Here is a 17,666-nt window from a genome sequence, read left to right on the forward strand (position 1 = left end):
TTACCACATTAACTTTCTAACGTAGCATCCAGTTTTTACATAGGGCTCTAGTATCTAGATTTTGGAAGCTCAGCATTAAAGGAACAGAGATTTAAGTTTTAGGTAAAAAATGCTCACTTAAAATAATAGCCATTCTCTGACATGACCAGTGTTTGTGAACGTTATTCCTATACTTTTAGTTAATTAATTTATTTTGAGGAAGATTGGCCCTGAGCTAACATCCGTGCCCACCTTCCTCGATTTTATATGTGGGATGCCTGCCGCAGCATGGCTTGCTAAGTGGTGTGTAGGTCTGCGCCTGGGATCAGAAGCAGTGAACCCCAGGCCACCAAAGCGGAGGGCACGAACCTAACTGCTACGTCATCAAGCTGGCCCCATTCTTCCTATGCTTTTTAATTCATATACTCTTGTTTGCGTGGACAATATAGTTGTATGCCGGTCAGCGATGAAACGCCTATGTGACAGCAGTCCCATAAGATTAGTACCATATAGCCTAGGTGTGTAGTAGGCTATACCACCTAGGTTTGTATAAGTACACTCTGTGATGTTTGCACAATGATGAAATTGCCTAACGATGCATTTCTCAGAACCTATCTCCATTGTTAAGCAACACATGACAGTATACAATTTAGATGATGGTGTGGGAATACTCAGTATATTTGAGGAATTTCAAACAGTTTAATGTAGTGACAATGTAGACTGTGATATTGGAAAATCGAAGATGAGGCTGGAAATAGGGCTGGAGCTTCAGTGTGAAGAGTCATATATGCATGTTAAGGCATCCAATTTCTGAGAGATGGTAAGATAGAGAAGATTTTTAAGCAGGGAAACAACATGCTCAAATCTGTTTTCCAGAAAGATAATTTTGATGAGTGGTGCGGGGGATATATTGGAAGGAGATTCTAGAGTCCACTGTAATAATCTAGGGCAAGAGAGAATGAGGGCTTACACTAATGTGGAGAGGATGAAAAGAGAAAAGAGGTGAGGTAGTCAAGAGACCCATCACAGGTAAGGTCAATACAATCGGGTTTCTGACCGACTCGGAGTGTAAGAGGAGGGAAACGGCTTGCATGATTGGATGAGCAATGGTGTTGCCACCAGAGAATAGAGGAAGATGAGTCAGTTTGGGAGGAAAGATGATTTAAATTTTGGAAGTGTTTGCAAGGTTTGGAAGATATCCAGAACACAGTAGTTTTTCATAATATATGAGTAAGCTCTTCAACGAGACAATAAGTTTCCTTAGGAACTTTCAGAGTAGGTACTTGACAAATTATAAACCTTTGCCTCACTCATGTAGTATTTATCATTCTTTGTCATTCTCCCATGGATAAGTTGTTGAAAGGAAGCTAATCTTTTGGCAACCGTACACTTCGAATGTTTGTATCAGGAGGAGAGCCTCTTGCTACGCACAGAGCCATATGTTACAGGCGAAAGAGCATGAACTTTTGAGTCTGACAGATCCAGGATGAAATCCTTGTTCTGTGACTTACTAGCTGTGTGATCTTGGCCAAATCACTTGACCTCTCTGTGTCCCAGTTCTCCATGAGGGAAATAGGGATAAAAATCTCTCACAGGGCTGTTGTGAAGATTAAATAAGATAACATAGGTAAAGTGTTGGTCACATACTTATGTGTCCAGCAGATGGTAGCTATCCCCATTATTATGAAAGGGGATATGCTGCCAGTTCTATAAATAGTGAAGCAAATATAAATAACATTGAGAAGTTCCTGGCAATCCATCTAAATGCTGCAGTATTTTAGTATGCTTTATATATACCTAGTTAAGCCTGTCTAGAGTTACTGTGATTTTTCTCACTTTATAGATGAGGAAGCTGAGATCCAGGAAGTCAGTAGTTATGGACTTTCCAAGTTCATGCTACTTTCAGAACAGTTGTCAAAGTGAAATACTGTTGGGTCGTTTACTTACATAATGAAGTAAGCAGAACTATAAATACCGATGCCTCTCCTAGATGGCGCAGGGAAGGAAGGGTGTACGTTTCCTTCTGTTTCTCCATGCACTATTAACTTTTTTCTGATTATAGCAGTCATATTGTTGTTTATAGTTCCAAATAAGTATTTGGAAAACACAAAAAAAGTATAATGAAGAGTATAAAAATTGCCCACCACCAGTTAACGTTATGTTTTTATCTTCTGTGTCTGTGCATCTTCCGTGTACATGCACATAGAACACACAAGACACAGAATGCAGCCTTACTGTTTTTATGGTTAGCAACCCTTTTCATTTAAAACTATATTGCAAACAGCCTGCAATTTTGTTTTATATATATGAAAATGGAAATTTAATAGCCACGTAATACTTTATCCCTCAATTTATAAATTGATTTGTTCTGTTTCTTGTTAGTTTTATGCATAAAAGTGTCAAATGAATTATTTCTGGGTGGATGCTTTTTCTAGAAAATTCTTATTTTTTCCTTCTATCATTTGTCTAGATGGTAGACAAGACTGATAATTACTTTTTTGAAATTTCATCCAGAGACTATTTAATTTCAACCCAAGTAGATTTCAGTAACAGAGCACTCATAACAGTTCTTTAATGTACTATTTTATAGAAATAATTATGACTAACTTTAGACAACTAGACAGCTTGTAAGAGTCTACAATTCCTAGAGAAAGAAACATTTTTCTTTGGTGATATAAACGTTTGTTGCATCAATCCTTATGCAAATTATTTTTCAGTATAAAATGACACTTTATATCTTAGTAAATTTCGTTCATCACTTCATAGTAAAATAGCTGAAAGATATAAGGGTAGTACTTTTTGACTAATGACACACAAATTATACTTGGAGAGCTAAACATTTCAAGTAGGATGCACGATCAGGATTTGGTGTCAAGGAAGAAAATTTCAGTCTATGAAACTAAGACTAACATGATCCTTTGTAAAATGAATTGGTTATCCATTTGTGGTAGTGTTTTCAACAAAGCCCTTATTCAAGAAAGTATTAGTGATTGTATTAGTAATAATTAGAGTCCCTCCTAAATCTCAGCTTAGCCTGCAGAGTCTCCCTGGAAAGAAAGAGGTACTATTAATATGTAATATATAATAAACAGGAATCTGCAAAAATGCAGCCTGACTATCATGATGTAGGATTATCACCGGTGATAGTTTTGGGGATTAGAAACAACTGCAGAGGAGCCCTGGGTAGTGAAGCTCTGTCAGCGTGTCTCCAGTCTGCCCAGGGAAGCAGGTGCCCAGCTGAGCCGGTACATGTGTTCCAGATCTTTTGACAGATTTGCTCCTCTAGAGAACAATGTGTGTGGCAGAAACTTGTTAGTTATTCACTGCACTGTTCCCTTTTCCTCCTGGGCTCACAGCTACCCTGTGTTTATCAGCCTCCCTTGCAGTTAGGTGGCAAGATGTGATTGAAAACTGGCCAAAAATGTGGGCAGAAGTAACAGATGCACTTCTAGGCCTGCTCCCTCCATTATCTTCCTCTGTCTTCTGGCCAGATGCAAAAGATCCAGCAAGGGAGTCCAAGACCCAGGGGGTGGTGGAGCCATAAGAAGAAAGAAGACAGGGCTTCTAAGTCATATTTTGGGGAGAGCCATATAGGAGAGACGGCAGGTCAAGAACATTTCCATTGGACTGTTGCATGAACAAGAAATTTTTATTGTATGGAGCCATTACTGATAGCCTCTAAATGCAATAATTAGACTCGCCTGGTTAATGCAGCATGTAAGGCTATCACAGCTTGATGACATCTCTAAAACAATCAATCTACCTTAACTCTCTCTTTATTCTTATTAAGTAAACTTTCTTCCTGGGAAGAGAGAACCTAATTACCTGACATGAGTATTCTGGTTCACCTAGGCCAGTGTATTTTTATTTGTGTAAATTAACAAATTAGCCTTCTTATATGTTTGATTTATGTGAGTAAATCTGTCAAGCTTGGTTGACCAGGTCTGAACTGATGAAACTGAGCTTCTGAACCTGCAAAACTGAGTCCATAATGATCCAATCAAAGTTCAAGTGTTCCATGAGGCTCATCATGAAAGAATGAAGAAAGTCTCTCTCTTTGTTATTAAATTAAAAAATATATATGTCCATCACTATTTTGATATGAAATATTTAAATATAACTACTATTAAATTTTAATACTATCCTGTTTATATAACAGTCAGAATTCGGCTATCTAAACCATCCAGAATGCATCCTCACATCTGAAAGAGTTATGAAAACAGTCATACCATCTCCTACGCCCTAGACCCTCCATGTCCAGGAATGCCTGTCCTAAAATAGTATGTTTTAGCAATATTGGTTATCTGATACCAAGTGATAATCTTCAATTCTTCTAAATGTTAGAAAGCATCAGATTAAAAGCAAGGAGCTGGTCTGCTACTAAATGTACATGCACTGACAATAGCCAAAATAATAGCTGATACTGAAGATAGAAGCAGAACTAAAGTATACACAGGCAGCCCCTAAATGCACAGCAGTCTGGGGGCAAACAAGCCTTCATTAAGCAAGGACGCACTAAACTCTAGTAAGTCTTAAGATGTGTCCCATCGTGTTGGGAAAAGGGTGGGCAGGGGACAAGGAGTATGATGTGTAGTTTCTATCTTCAAGGAGCTTACTTGCTTCAAGAAGAGAAGAAAAGCCAGAGCATATGAACCCTAAATAACACTAATGCTGTTTAAAATATAGAGTAATAATAATAGGAATAAGGATGGATGAAACCGACTGCATAAAATATACTGTAGACCTCTATAGGTGAGAGGAGAGACCATTCAGCATAAGCTAGAATAGTCAGGGAAGCTTCTGTGATAGAGGTCCTCTTCTTTCGTTATAAATAACATGTTTAATTTCTTTAATGTTAAAAAATATCATGTACAACACAATGTAAATAAAAGAGCTTGGGAGAAGTCCCACCACGGGCTGGGAAATTTCTAACAGATGAATCATCAAAGAAACCAAGAGGAGGGAGGCAGGGCTGGTAACCTGAGCTGACTGTCCATTCAGTACACTCAGGACGTGCTCGTCATCTGTGCTCTGAGCTGAGAGCCGAAGATGTCCCCAAACAGGAAACAGGAACTTACTGCAGAGCCTAAAAATGGAGCAGGCACTTTGAAGTAGGAAGAGAGGTCTAGTTTGCTTCTGGCTAAGTGACCAGTCATGATTCTGAAGTTTCAGATAAAGAAAGGCTTGTCATCCAAGCTCTGCAGACATTAGAGCCTCTCCATTCATTCATTCAATAAACAATTATTAGGTACCTGCTGGAGGTGCGGAACAACCACACACACAGAACAATAGGCTCCATTTCCTCAAGGAACATTCTCTGGGGAGGGGAGAGACAGACAAGTCACTAGTGTAGTCGGCATCATGACAGAAGGGTAGGGAGCTGCTGTGCGTCCTCCGCTCTCTCACTGTCATACTAGCATTCTCCGTCCAGGGCACAATTCCCGTCTACACTCGATCAGTCCTATCACCATTTACACTCTTCCATTAGCCCCCAGCTCTCAGCCCAGATGGCCTTGTCTTTAGTACCCTTTCCTGAACCCCCAACTCTGGGCTGGTGCTTCCCCAGTGAGCACCCTGGGCTATTCCCTCACCAGGCACTTAGGACCCAGTATCACCTGTGCCTGCTGACCCATCTGCACCCTCGCTGAACAGTGGGCGCCCCAAGGCAAGGACTGTGCTTTCTTTCCTCAGCGTCATCTCCATGCCGACCCCTGTATCTGGCATATACGTTAGTTCTCAGAAAATACTTGCTTGAGAGAATTAATTATTTAAGGTTTAAATTCATTATTCAAATAGTCTGTCTAATAAGTACGTAGTACACATAAGCAAAACATTTATTGTTAACTCCTGAAATTTATCTTACGAAGCACTGGAGGAAGCTTTAGTTATCTGGAAAATTCACTTTTGTGGAAACCTCTGTCCATGAAAATGCTGGGTAAATTGTGTTCTTGGAGATGAATTATTCGTGATTTTAAATTTGTAAATAGCAAATCAAGCATCTGCCAAGACATTCCTCCAACCCTCAATTAACCAATGGTGACCAGTGGGGAAAATATGCAGTAACAGTTAAATCAAATCCACTGAAAACCTCCCCATGGAATGCCAGCCTCATTAGGCCTTTTATCAGTGCTAGCGCACATTTTAAAAAGTGTTTTTTTTTTCTGTCTTCCACATTTCCCTATGGTAGATGGGATTATGAGTAAGAAAATGGCCAGAAAGATCACAAAAGATACAGTTTGGTACCCGAACACAACATAATTGTATATAGAATACTAAGACAAAATGGCATTGATCTGGGAGTTCTAGAAGAATTCAGGAGAATTGTTGACCACAACAATTAAAGTAATTGTTAGCATAAATGACCAGGAGAAAATTCTGCTGTAAAAGCAACAGAATGGGGTCTTACCTTGACAGTAGCAAAGCTGGTACAGTTTATAGTAAAAATTAAATCACAAAAGAAATTATAATAAAAGTAAGAAACCCCAAAGGTGAAGAGAACCTAGTGGATCTACACAAAAACTTGGACACAAATGTTCATAGCGGAATTATTTGTAACAGCCAAAAGGGAGGAACAATCCAAATGCCCATCAACTGATGAACGGGTAAGAAATGCGAACATAGTTTGACAATAGAAAGGAACGAACTCCTGATGCATGCTACGACATGGACGAACCTTGAAAACACGGTGCTAGGCGAAAGAAGGCAGTCACAACATATTACATATATCATTCCATTTATATGAAATGTCCAAAATAGGCACATCTATGCAGACAGAAAGTAGATTAGTGGTTGCTTAGGGGCGGGGGTATGGGAGGCTAGAGCGTTGAAAGCTAAAGAGTATGGAGTTTCTTTTTGAGGTGACTAAAATTCTCTAAAACTGACTGTGGTAGTGGCTACACTTGTCTGTGAATATAAAAACTATTGGATTGTACACTTTAAATGGGTGAATTGCATAGTATGTGAATTATATCTCAATCAAACTGTTTTTTTCTAAAAAACTACTGGAACTAGGGTAAAAATCTACCTGCCAGGGGGGAATCATACCTAATTAATATTTTAGAATATTGCAGGAGCAAATAGGCATACGTAAATAAAGGACAGGTGATATACTTTTCTCCCTAAGGAGCCAGGGATGAAAGTCCGTGACAAATGCTATCCTGAAACGGAGTCCTCGGGAGACGAGGTGAGGAAGAGTTTCATTTGTCTTAATGATAAGAAATGATTTTGAAACACAAAACAAGTACAGTGGTAAAAGCATAAAAAGTAGGATTTTTCTGGGCTAGATGCTAAAACCTGCCTTATTTATTATTTTTCAGTGATCTGGAGGAGAGGACATGTGATGAAGTCTCCTGGTTTTTACAGAATTCTAAAATTTTTCAAGAAAGGAAAAGATGAATCAAAGGATAGAATACAGAAATATGTTCCCAGTCAATTTCAGTGAGCAGAACAGTCACAGCTGAATTTTAATACAAGCAAGTGCCAAGTAATTCACTTAGGGAGATGGATGGATGGATAGATATAGATACAGATACTGCCTTGAGCTACTGGCGACAACTTACAACTTAGAAAAGATAATTTGGAGTTATTAAAGATTCTAATGTCATGCTACTTTGGAAAAATGATAGGTCTAATTTAATGGCAGCATTTATAAAATCAGGCTTGTCACATAACATTTTAAGAAATTCAATGGCTTACTTATCTGATACAAAGAAAAAAAGGACAAGAAGAAGGTAGGGAGGGAGAGAAGAAGGAAGGAAGGAAACTTAGACATTGATCTTCCAGTGATTTGGTGAGTCACTCTTCTCCTTGGGATCTGGGTATTTATTGTCATGTCAGTCATGGTAAATCATTAAAAAGCATATCCCAAGGTAGAAAAGTTCTCATTATTGTAGGTAAGGATTTGAACTCATTAATAAATTATTTACATCATAAGTTCCAGCTTTGTTGTTGTTGTTTCTTTACACTTACTTTAATGTGGTACATTAATCCAAAGAATAAATAAACCAATGGGTGATATTTACCTCCTGTTTCTGACCTATTGTAGATTGTAATACTTGAAACATTATCTTCAGTCCATCTAACTGGAATATTCCATGTGTAACTAAAGTTTTTTAAAAAGAAAAATTTAACTTTTATTACTAAAAATTAAAAACATTTCCAAAATAAAAATAATTAAAAAGCAACAGACAAGCACATTTTCCTCATAAGTGATCATCCAGTGTATAGTATACACTAATATAGTTAATACAACATTCTTTAGTGATGGAATAGGCCACGTAATTCCTTTCAATTTCTATAAATCTTGAAAATGTGAAACTTTATATCAAAAAGTTAGCTAAGGATGAAGAAGATCATTTCAATAAAATGCTTTGAGGCTTTGGAATAAAGATATTGCATACATATAACACAGTGTATGATAATGTTGAGCATTCGCACACGTACTTGCACACACTCTAATATGCCATAGCTTCTGTCAAGGAACACAAAGCATTTTTAGAATTCAGAAGACAATGTTAAAAGGCTGTGAAGGAAATAACACGTTAGAAATCATGTTGAGATTACACTACCACCGTCATCCCTTAAAGCTTTGCATGCTCTTTAAACGGAGCATATCTCTATTTAGGGTCAAAGTGAACACACGAGCTGGGGAGGAGGACCCATCAGGCAGCGTGTTTTAGGGTTTTTAGTGTTCTCTTTAGCTTCTTAATAGTTTCTTGTGGAGCAGGGGGAGGAGGTTAGCTTTGTATATTGATATGATACATACTTAACATTTTAGTCTTGAAATCTCTTCAAAGGGGTCTTAAACGTCTTTCTGATCGTTTGTTCTCACATCATCTCCTACCAGGCAGAAAATGCAGGAGCCCTGACGGAAGATGAATCTGTGTTTGAGTTTGGGTTTCAGCTCAAACTTGCCCTCGTTTGTCTTCATCTGTGATCATTCGGGTCCCTAACTGAGAACGGGGGAAAGGTTCTTCTCCTTTTCAAGATATAATAAAATTTATGCCATTCAGGGAGAACATATTTTTGCCATCTGCATGAAAGAAGGAATCCTTCATTTTATAGCCATGGAAACGTTTTATAGAATTGAGTTTTACTAGCGCTCTTGGAGGATTTTATTGCAGAGGGATGTTTTTGGCTGTCAGTTTCACGGCGCCAATACACAAATTGTTTCTTGGGTCCTGTGGCAGACGTTGTCGGTGCTCCACCCTTAGTCCCTTGAATCTTGTCCTTTTTGTACACCCTAGATTCCACCGTGTTTTCCCTGCCAACAGCCAGCACGTGGGTCTCTCTGTCAGAAGACTGCCCTCTGGCTGCCGGAGCAAGGAACGCCAGAAGCTCGTGGGAATTAACATTCTTGAAGGCAGCCCTTACCCAGTGACGGATGTGCATGAGAATCCTTCCCCCAGCCCTCGGACAACTTTGAAACACCTCTCCAGAACTTCCCTACAAGGCAGTTGCCCTCTACAGGACCTGCTTGGTATTGCACCGTTGCTGGGCCTCCTTACCCCACTTCTCACTCCCCTATTCTCTCTCCTAGAAACACTTCCCAAAGAGTCACTTCCACTTGAATGCTCACCTCAGGGTCTGCTTTTAGGGAAGCCAAACTAAGAGCATCCCTGTAGCTTCTCAACAGACAAAGAAGCATTTTTTAAAAGTCACATCCCATCTACACATCTCGCTCTCTCCCTGCTCTGCTGATTTGGTGCTGCCACGTAGATGGACATCTCATTGCCCCTCGCCTTTCCCAATGCCACCCTGACGGAGAGAGCAGGGCACCCAGGGTCTGCATGCCCTGGGTGCACAGTCAGATTACACATTTGGACTGTCCCTCTTTGGACTGCACTGTGCCTAAAGTGGGCGTAAGATATAATTCTAAGGTCACGTAAAAAACATTACTCTAAGGTCTGTAAGCGTATCATAAGATGAAAAGGATAGAGGCTATAAAATTTTATAGTTTTAGAATCACAGGGTCTAATCTAATCTCAGTAAAATAACAGATTTGAGACTTACATAAATGAAATAGAGTTTCTTATATGTTGTCTAAAATTCAGTATCAGATTTCACTTTTTAGAGGTATAATTCACTTTTTTTATGTCTAACCATATAACAGGCTCTGGCAGTATTAAATATTGCCAATCTAAGTTTCACTAAGGAAACCGACTTATTCTCCCAAGATAACACACCTACTTGCATTTTTCCACCTATTTACCCTGAGAGGGGACTGCCAAAGACACGTAAGCCGTCCCCACAGAGAGCGCCCACTGGTGGAGATGTGAAACTCGCCCGTTTCTAAGAGATGGTTGAAGCCATAGTCTTCAAACAATAACTCACTCATGTTTGGGCCGTTTGGATTATAAAAAGTTTCTGGTCTGTAAGAATTCCCTAATCTTGGACTATTTAAACAGTGAGAAAAGGGAGGAGGCCATTCAGTTTACAGTACAATTTAACAGACCGCATGTCTACCATACAGGAATATATCTTGTTAGAGAGCAGGTGAAAGGATTAATTCCTTTCTGGGAACTTGAAGGCATATGTTGCGATCTAGTTTTTTAAGCAAGTGAAAAATAAGGAAGGATCATTTTTGACATGTCTTTTTCTCTCTTATTTGTTCAGGAGCTACTACAGACTTTTAGCAAATGTTCTCAACACATGTTTTCTAGGTTTATTTTCCTAGGCATATATAACTCTTTTTTTCTTTTTACAAAAATGGAACAAGTAGATTGTGTCTGTGATAAATGATCACTAAAAATCATGCACCTATGAATATAAATAAAATAAAAACAGTATCTGAAGGCAGAAACTAAAGAAAATATTAGGGAAAAGTATAAATGCCAATTTAGTTCCATGTTCTAAACCTTGATGAATACACCTTAAAGATTTATCATAACCTAAAAAGTGATTTTAGGCCTGATGATATATTTAATACACTTGGTTATAAAATTTTGTGTGCGTGTGGAGAGGAATCCATAACCAAATAGAAGTTTGAAAACATCCAACCCCACTGGTGTACAAACAGTGTTGGCTATGTTTTCACTTAATGAAGCAATGGATACGTATGACAGAAGGGAACAATTACTGTGGAAGTTTGTTTCTCAAGAGAGAAATGTTTTTTTCATTTTAATATCCAAAGACTATTAAATAGCAGTATTAAATATGGCCAGTCTAATTTGCTCGTACATAAAACAGTAACTATAAAAGAACCAGTTTAGGCCCCGGTCCCACGGCCTAGTATCTGAGTTCAGCGTGCTCTACTTTGGTGGCCCGGGTTCGCAGGTTCGGGTCAGGTGCAGACCTACACAACTCGTCAGCCATGCTGTGGCAGCATCCCACATATAAAGTGGAGGAAGATTGGCACAGATGTTAGCTCAGGGCTAATCTTCCTCAAGCAAAAATAAAAAGAGAAAGATTGGCGACAGATGTTAGCTCAGGGCTAATCTTCCTTGGCCAAAAAGAACCAGTATATAGTGATTAAATTAAACACATTCTGAGACACCTCCTTCACATCTGTAATTCTCCTTCCCCACGTTATCCTAATTGCTATTGAATAATTATCTTGTGATGATTTATATATAAGTGACTATAAAGTCAATGAGACAATTAAGAGAGAGATAAAGAGGGTGAAGGGTCTTTTCATTGGAGATTAGAGGCCACCTGGAAGGGAGGGGTGGGTGCAAAATTCTCTCTACCCAAACCAAGTGTTAAGAATTTGAAAGAAGGGACAATAAAAATTGTCATGGGTTAAACTGGAATGATACCCAGGTGACCAGTGCTGCACCCTGTTGCCACATTTAGCCAGGATCCAGCCTAGGAGGGCGCTCAGCTGGGTAACCAGGGGCTGGGAAGATGTCCCCAGAGTGGTATGCCCAGGTTCCTGTGGCCAGCCCCATGGGCTGGACGTGCCAAGATCCTGATTTTGTTCTCTTCTCTTGGGAGCGGTTGGCACCCCAGAAATGTATACCAAGAGAACTATTTAGTTATATAGAAATAGATACGGTATTAAGACTTTTGTACAAAGTGTGTTCACATGTGTGATAAGTTTTGAGATCACTGGCTGTGTTACATGTTTTGTCAGCATTTACAACATTTGAAATGTTCAAAAACGTCTAGCAAATTAGAAGAAATGACATATTGGATTTGTAGTTTTAAATGATATACTTAGAACACTTTAACTCTGTAGACATGTTTAAATGTCTAGGAAAGTCTGATTTTGTAAAGTTAAGGGTTTTTTTTTTTTTTGCTAGGAAAGATTCTCCCTGAGCTAGCTTCTCTTGCCAATCTTCCTCTCTTTTTCTTTCCTCCCCAAAGCCCCAGTACATAGTTGTATATTCTAGCTGTAGGCCCTTATAGTTCTTCTATGTGAGCCACCACCACAGCGTGGCTACTATCAGATGAGTGATGTGGTTCCACGCCCAGGAATAAGACCCGGGCTGCTGAAGGACAGCATGCTAACCTTTACCCACTAGGCGATTAGGGCTGGCTCAGGGTTTGATTTTTAATATGTTGAAAATGCCCAGGAAATTTGATATACTATATTTATGAGTTTTAATTTGTCAGATTCATAAAACTGTATAGGAAGGTTTTTAAAAAATTAGATATATAAATCTACATCTTTAGGTGTTTGTATTTTGAAATTATAAATCGAATTTAATAAAATTTAAAGTAGTGATGTTTGGAAGTTTCTTATAAATGACGTAAATGCAAGAGCATTTGATTGATATTAGTTTGTAATTGCTGTTTAAATGTGCAGGAGAATTTCATTTGTGCAATTTTTAAATAAAAACATCCTTAATCAAGAAACCAGAAAAACTGCTGTTGAAAACCCGCAGTCTCCCTCTGCACCCTTCCCACAGGCCAGCACCTCCTTCAGAAGCTAGCTCCGCACACCACTGAATTAGCATCCGGACACTTCCTTCCACCTCTTCTCTTGCTTCCACCTCCTTTCTTCTGTCAGCTACTTTTTCTCTTAAGACTGTATTTACAATCTACTCTGCCACTATAACAAAATTTTAACATATGTTATCCATTGGTTGATTATAAAAGTTAAAAGCCAATAAATAACATTTATGAAATTACACTATATATATATTGTTGGCCACAAAGTGTATTGAAATTATATTTCCTTCTGTATGGTCTGATGTCATGGCCCCTCAGTCACTTATATAAAAATTTCCCCTAATGTAAGGCTCCAATGGACTCCTATGTCTTAGACTCTGTCAATGACTTAAAATCATTTTACCTGCTTTACGGTTTTGGATTACGATTTTTATATACAGCCTTTGATTTTGGCTTTTCTCATTTTCTTTTCTATAGTTGACCAACTGATGGGGCTTCACCAAACCCTCAAGTTGTTCCATCCTCCAGTCACACTATCTACTAGAGAGAGCATGGCTTGTTCCGGGGGATCACGCACCTTAGCCCCCTCGCTCCCTCTTACTCATGGTCTGGGAGCCTACGGGATCACAGGTGGCTTGCTTTTCCTTTCATGGCTTTCCTAGCTTGGACGCACTGTTTCCTGAATCCCACGTCTTCCTCTTTTTTTGATTTGTTCCTATTTTTTCTCTCTCTCCCTCCTCCACCCCCCATGGAGTGCAGCCTCTGTAACTTTCTAAGAAGTGCTGTGTGGAAAGCATTTTCTGGGGTTTCATGTCTGAAAATGTTTTTACTCTGCTTTCCAACGTGGTTTAACCTGGGTATAGAATTGGAGTTGAAAATATGTTTTGCTTCAACATTGTAGATGATCGCTCCATTTTCTTCTTGGGGTCAAGGTTGCTGTGGAGCAGTCTAATGCCATGCTAACTCATGCAGCCTCGTTTTGTGAAATTTCCTGAGGATGTCGCTGGGTATGTGTTTGGTTTTTGTTTTTTCCTCTTTGTACTGTGTACTCACTGGAGCCTTTTGATCAGAATCCTTGTGTCCTTTATTATTTCTTTGACATAATTTGTCCCTCAAGTTTCTCTGTTTTCTCTATTAGTTGGGTGCTAGACGTTCCATATTTGTCTTCTGTTTCATATTTGCCAGTTCCATGTGTGTTTGCTCTATGTTTTTATAGAATTCCCCAAATTTATTTCTAGTTGGTTTATTAATTTTTTTGACAACTAAAAATTTAATCTTCCAGAGCTCTTTTGTATTGTCAGTTTATCCTTTCAAAGACATTCTGCTCTTAATCAGTATAGTAGCTTCTTGATCTGCGAATATATTTCATAAATTTATATTCTGTTTCCTCAATTACGTTTCTGATAGAGACAGGTTTTTTGGTTTGTCCATGTGGGATTTTACCTTTTATGCTTTTTTTCACGTGTCTCCTGACCCTTGATTATCCATTCGTATTTAAGAAAGAAGGACTAAACTGATTATTCTTGGTGGCTTGTACGTAATCCCTCTACTGTTGAGAAGGGAGGTGTGTTTTTGATAGAATCTTCTCCGCTGACTGGGAAGTCGGACTGGGAGCTCTGTGCTCGCACAGGGGGAGGTGGCAGCTCTAGCCCATCCATCCCACAAATGCCAGAATGAGGAAGACTTTACTCTGGGCATCTCAACCAAGTGAAAATTCTTAGCTCGCTGCCATTTTTTTAGTCAATTTCTTTAGGGAAAAAAAAGCCCTCTGGACTTTTGTCTTGGGCCGTTGCTAGACTTCTGAGAGCCCTGTGTAGAGGAAGGCTTGGGAGTAGCTGAAGGGAAAGTCAAGGGGGCGGGGTCTGGCTGGCACAGTTGTCCTGAGTCTAGACTTCAAATTAATTGCCCTATTTTCCGCCTCGCTTCTCACTCGTGCCTCCACTCTGCATGCCGACCCTGAGACCGGCGCCTAGCTAGGGGTACGGAAGGGCAGCTCTGCTGCAAGTCCCCTTTTATCTGGCTGCATCTTCCTCAGTTTGTTCATTTTCTGTCAATATTTCTCCTTCTGCTTCTCTTCTTCTAGAATTCTATGTTGCATATAGCCCCACCTCTTTATTTTCTTTACTCGTATGAGTTTCTTTCTTTTCGTACTTCTCTTCCTTTATGCAGTGATAAGAGTAGCACTGGGATGCATGAGCTTAGTCCTCCGTTTTGAACCTGGAGACCACAGAGCTCCCTGGGAACGCCTTTGTTTCCCCAAAGATACTATGCTTTTATACCATCACCCATCACTCACATGCTGATGAGCAGGACCTGAGTAAATGACTAGTATTTCCATCAAATTTCTGCTTTTCTCCTGAAATGCATTATAGATCCTTACCCAAGCACAGAATGTGGCTGGGAAGAATTGGCTGTTGGGTCCAACAGAAAGCGATTCTGTGAGAGGTTTGTTCTGTCATTCACATTGAGCACCGGATAGCCCATCTGTCTCGTCCAGGTGTCCATTACTTCTTTAACGGGCAGATTGCTTGCCTAAAAACCATGGCGATTAATTAACTAACAAGTAAGGGGAAATAAAATGGTAGTATAATCTGATAAAGAAAAGTCATGTATTAATCAGACAAAGAAGTAACTGAGGATATGCTCTTCCTTACCTCTTCAAGTGCTTCCCAAAAATCTGAAGTTTTTGCATTCTTAAATTGATATTTTTCCAAGTAAATCTGTATGTGAAAGAAAACAAGTATTTCAGAAGGTGATGTTTGCTTTTCTCATACTTCCGCAACACAAGCTAAGCCCCTAGACATGCTTCATTCTAATGTATAATACAGCGAGTGCACCTAGAACAAAAATCAATGACACACTGTATGCAAGACATTTTGCAACCTATAAAAACACTGTACAAATAATAGTTTATTTGTAAAGCATAAGGAATATTTTTTTCCTATTAATGAGATAGCTCTCTTTTTTAGTCTAATGGCATTGTGACCAAGGGAGGAAGAGTTTAATTTTTACAGGACAAGCAATAAGTTACTTAAAGGTAAGCAAGCGTTCAGCAGTCAGTCAACAGTCCGTGGTATTTCTGATCCACTGCGAAGAGAGATCCACGGTTCTGTGATCTTCACTTAGCGGTACTGACTCCTTCGCGACTGGCTGCATCCCCTCCCTTCATTGATGTGGTGTTTTCTCACCTCAGACATTGGAGGAGCCCACCACAAACGAGTGACTGAGGTGATATGCAAAGATAAAACAGGTGAGCTTGGCTCTCAGCCGGCTCAGCAAACCTGTTCTGTAAAAAGCCACGGAGCGAAGATTTGTGGGCTAGTCAGTCTCTGTGACACTGCTCAGCTCCACCTCTATAGCACAAAGAGCCTCAGACATGATGTAAATGAAGGAGCATGGCTGTCTGCCAATAAAACGTTATTTATGCACACTGATAGTTGAATTCCAGATCACTTTCACATGCTGTGAAATATCCTTCTTTGCTCTTTTCAGGCATTTCAGAATGTAGAAGTGATCTTGTTGGCAGACCTTACAGAAATGGATAGTGAACTGGGTTGCCCACAGCCAGGCAGGAGTTCACAGACCTCTGTTCTAAAGAAACGCTTATACAACCTTTTGAATAATGATGATGATGATGATGATGGATAAATTGAGGAAATTATTCACTTTAAAGATTCACTCTTCAAATATTTTGAAAATGCAAATCTTTAGCAATTTTGTTCACAAAATCTCTATACATACAAGTTTTCAGATATAATGTGATATATCATCAGAAAAAATTCCAAGTCTTCTCTGAATTTCATAATTAGCTGCCACTTGTGGTTCTCCAGGGCACCTTCCAAAGTTCCTGCTGTATCACTCCTCTGTTACTCTCTGGAATTGGCCAGTTCAAAATGTGAAAGTCCTCGATAGAAATGGAACCCTCTGGGGCCAGCCCGGTGGCGTAGTGGTTAAGATTGAGTGCTCTGTTTTGGTGGCCTGGGGTTTGTGGGTTTGGAACCCCGGGTGCAGACCTGCACACTGCTCCTCAAGTCGTGCTATGGCAGCATCCCACATACAAAATAGAGGAAGATTGGTAAGAGATGTTAGCTCAGGGCCAATCTTCCCCACCAAAAAAAAAAAAAAAAAAAAAAGAAAGAAAGAAAGGAAAGAAGAAAAGAAATAGAAGCTTTTTAAGTGTTCTTTCAGCCTTCAGAGAAAATAACCAGTGGTTGACTTTGCACATATCATTTTCACTCCAAGTTGCTATAATTTTCAGTAGGTACTGTACCTAAGTCACATTATCTTCTAAATTACTCTTCAGGCACAGAGAGAGAAAACTATATACTAGCAGGACTTCTCCAAGAGGCCTAGAAGAGAGTTGAGGCCAGTCTGGAAAGCTGCCTTGGTCTTTGTTCTGATTGGTTCACTGCTCAGCACTGCCACTGGAAGGCAGGCACAGGAAGGGAGAGAAAATGAAAGGCACATACTCTACAGCGATTTTAGGTATTTGTTCCAGAGTTTTGCACAGACAATTTGTTCTATATTAATAAAATACCTGGATACTCAGAATAATAATAATTATAACTATGGGTACCTGTTAATGACAATCTCTAGTGATAGTATCTTCTTAAAATGAACTTAGAAGAGTTTCTTTGTATATTCACAATGTCTTGAGCTTAGAAACGTGCAATCTTGGAGCTGGAAGGGACCTTAAATATTATTTTATACAAATCCCACATTTTGGGGGTGAACGAAACTGGTGCCTAGAGAAGTGAAGAGATTTGCCTGAAATTACCGTGAAGAGAATTCCGAATCCTGGACCAGTTTGTGTGGTTTTCGTCACTGTAGTTATTATTGTTACTGTTTTCTAA

At 39.4% G+C, this 17,666-nt stretch overlaps 1 protein-coding gene across 1 annotated transcript in view; it reads right to left on the minus strand.

Annotated features, from left to right (window-relative positions):
• ENPEP (glutamyl aminopeptidase) overlaps positions 1-17,666 on the minus strand; it is a 74,598-nt gene that overhangs the window by 21,189 nt on the left and 35,743 nt on the right. Inside the window, exons 9-11 of the mRNA XM_001502871.6 lie at positions 15,468-15,533; positions 15,194-15,345; positions 8,001-8,080 (exon numbers count right to left, since the gene is read on the minus strand). Coding sequence (XP_001502921.3) covers positions 8,001-8,080; positions 15,194-15,345; positions 15,468-15,533 — 298 coding nt within the window. The remainder of the gene's footprint in view (positions 1-8,000; positions 8,081-15,193; positions 15,346-15,467; positions 15,534-17,666) is intronic.

This window comes from Equus caballus, chromosome 2 (genome assembly GCF_041296265.1).
Source record: "Equus caballus isolate H_3958 breed thoroughbred chromosome 2, TB-T2T, whole genome shotgun sequence".
In the NCBI taxonomy this organism is placed as follows: domain Eukaryota; kingdom Metazoa; phylum Chordata; class Mammalia; order Perissodactyla; family Equidae; genus Equus; species Equus caballus.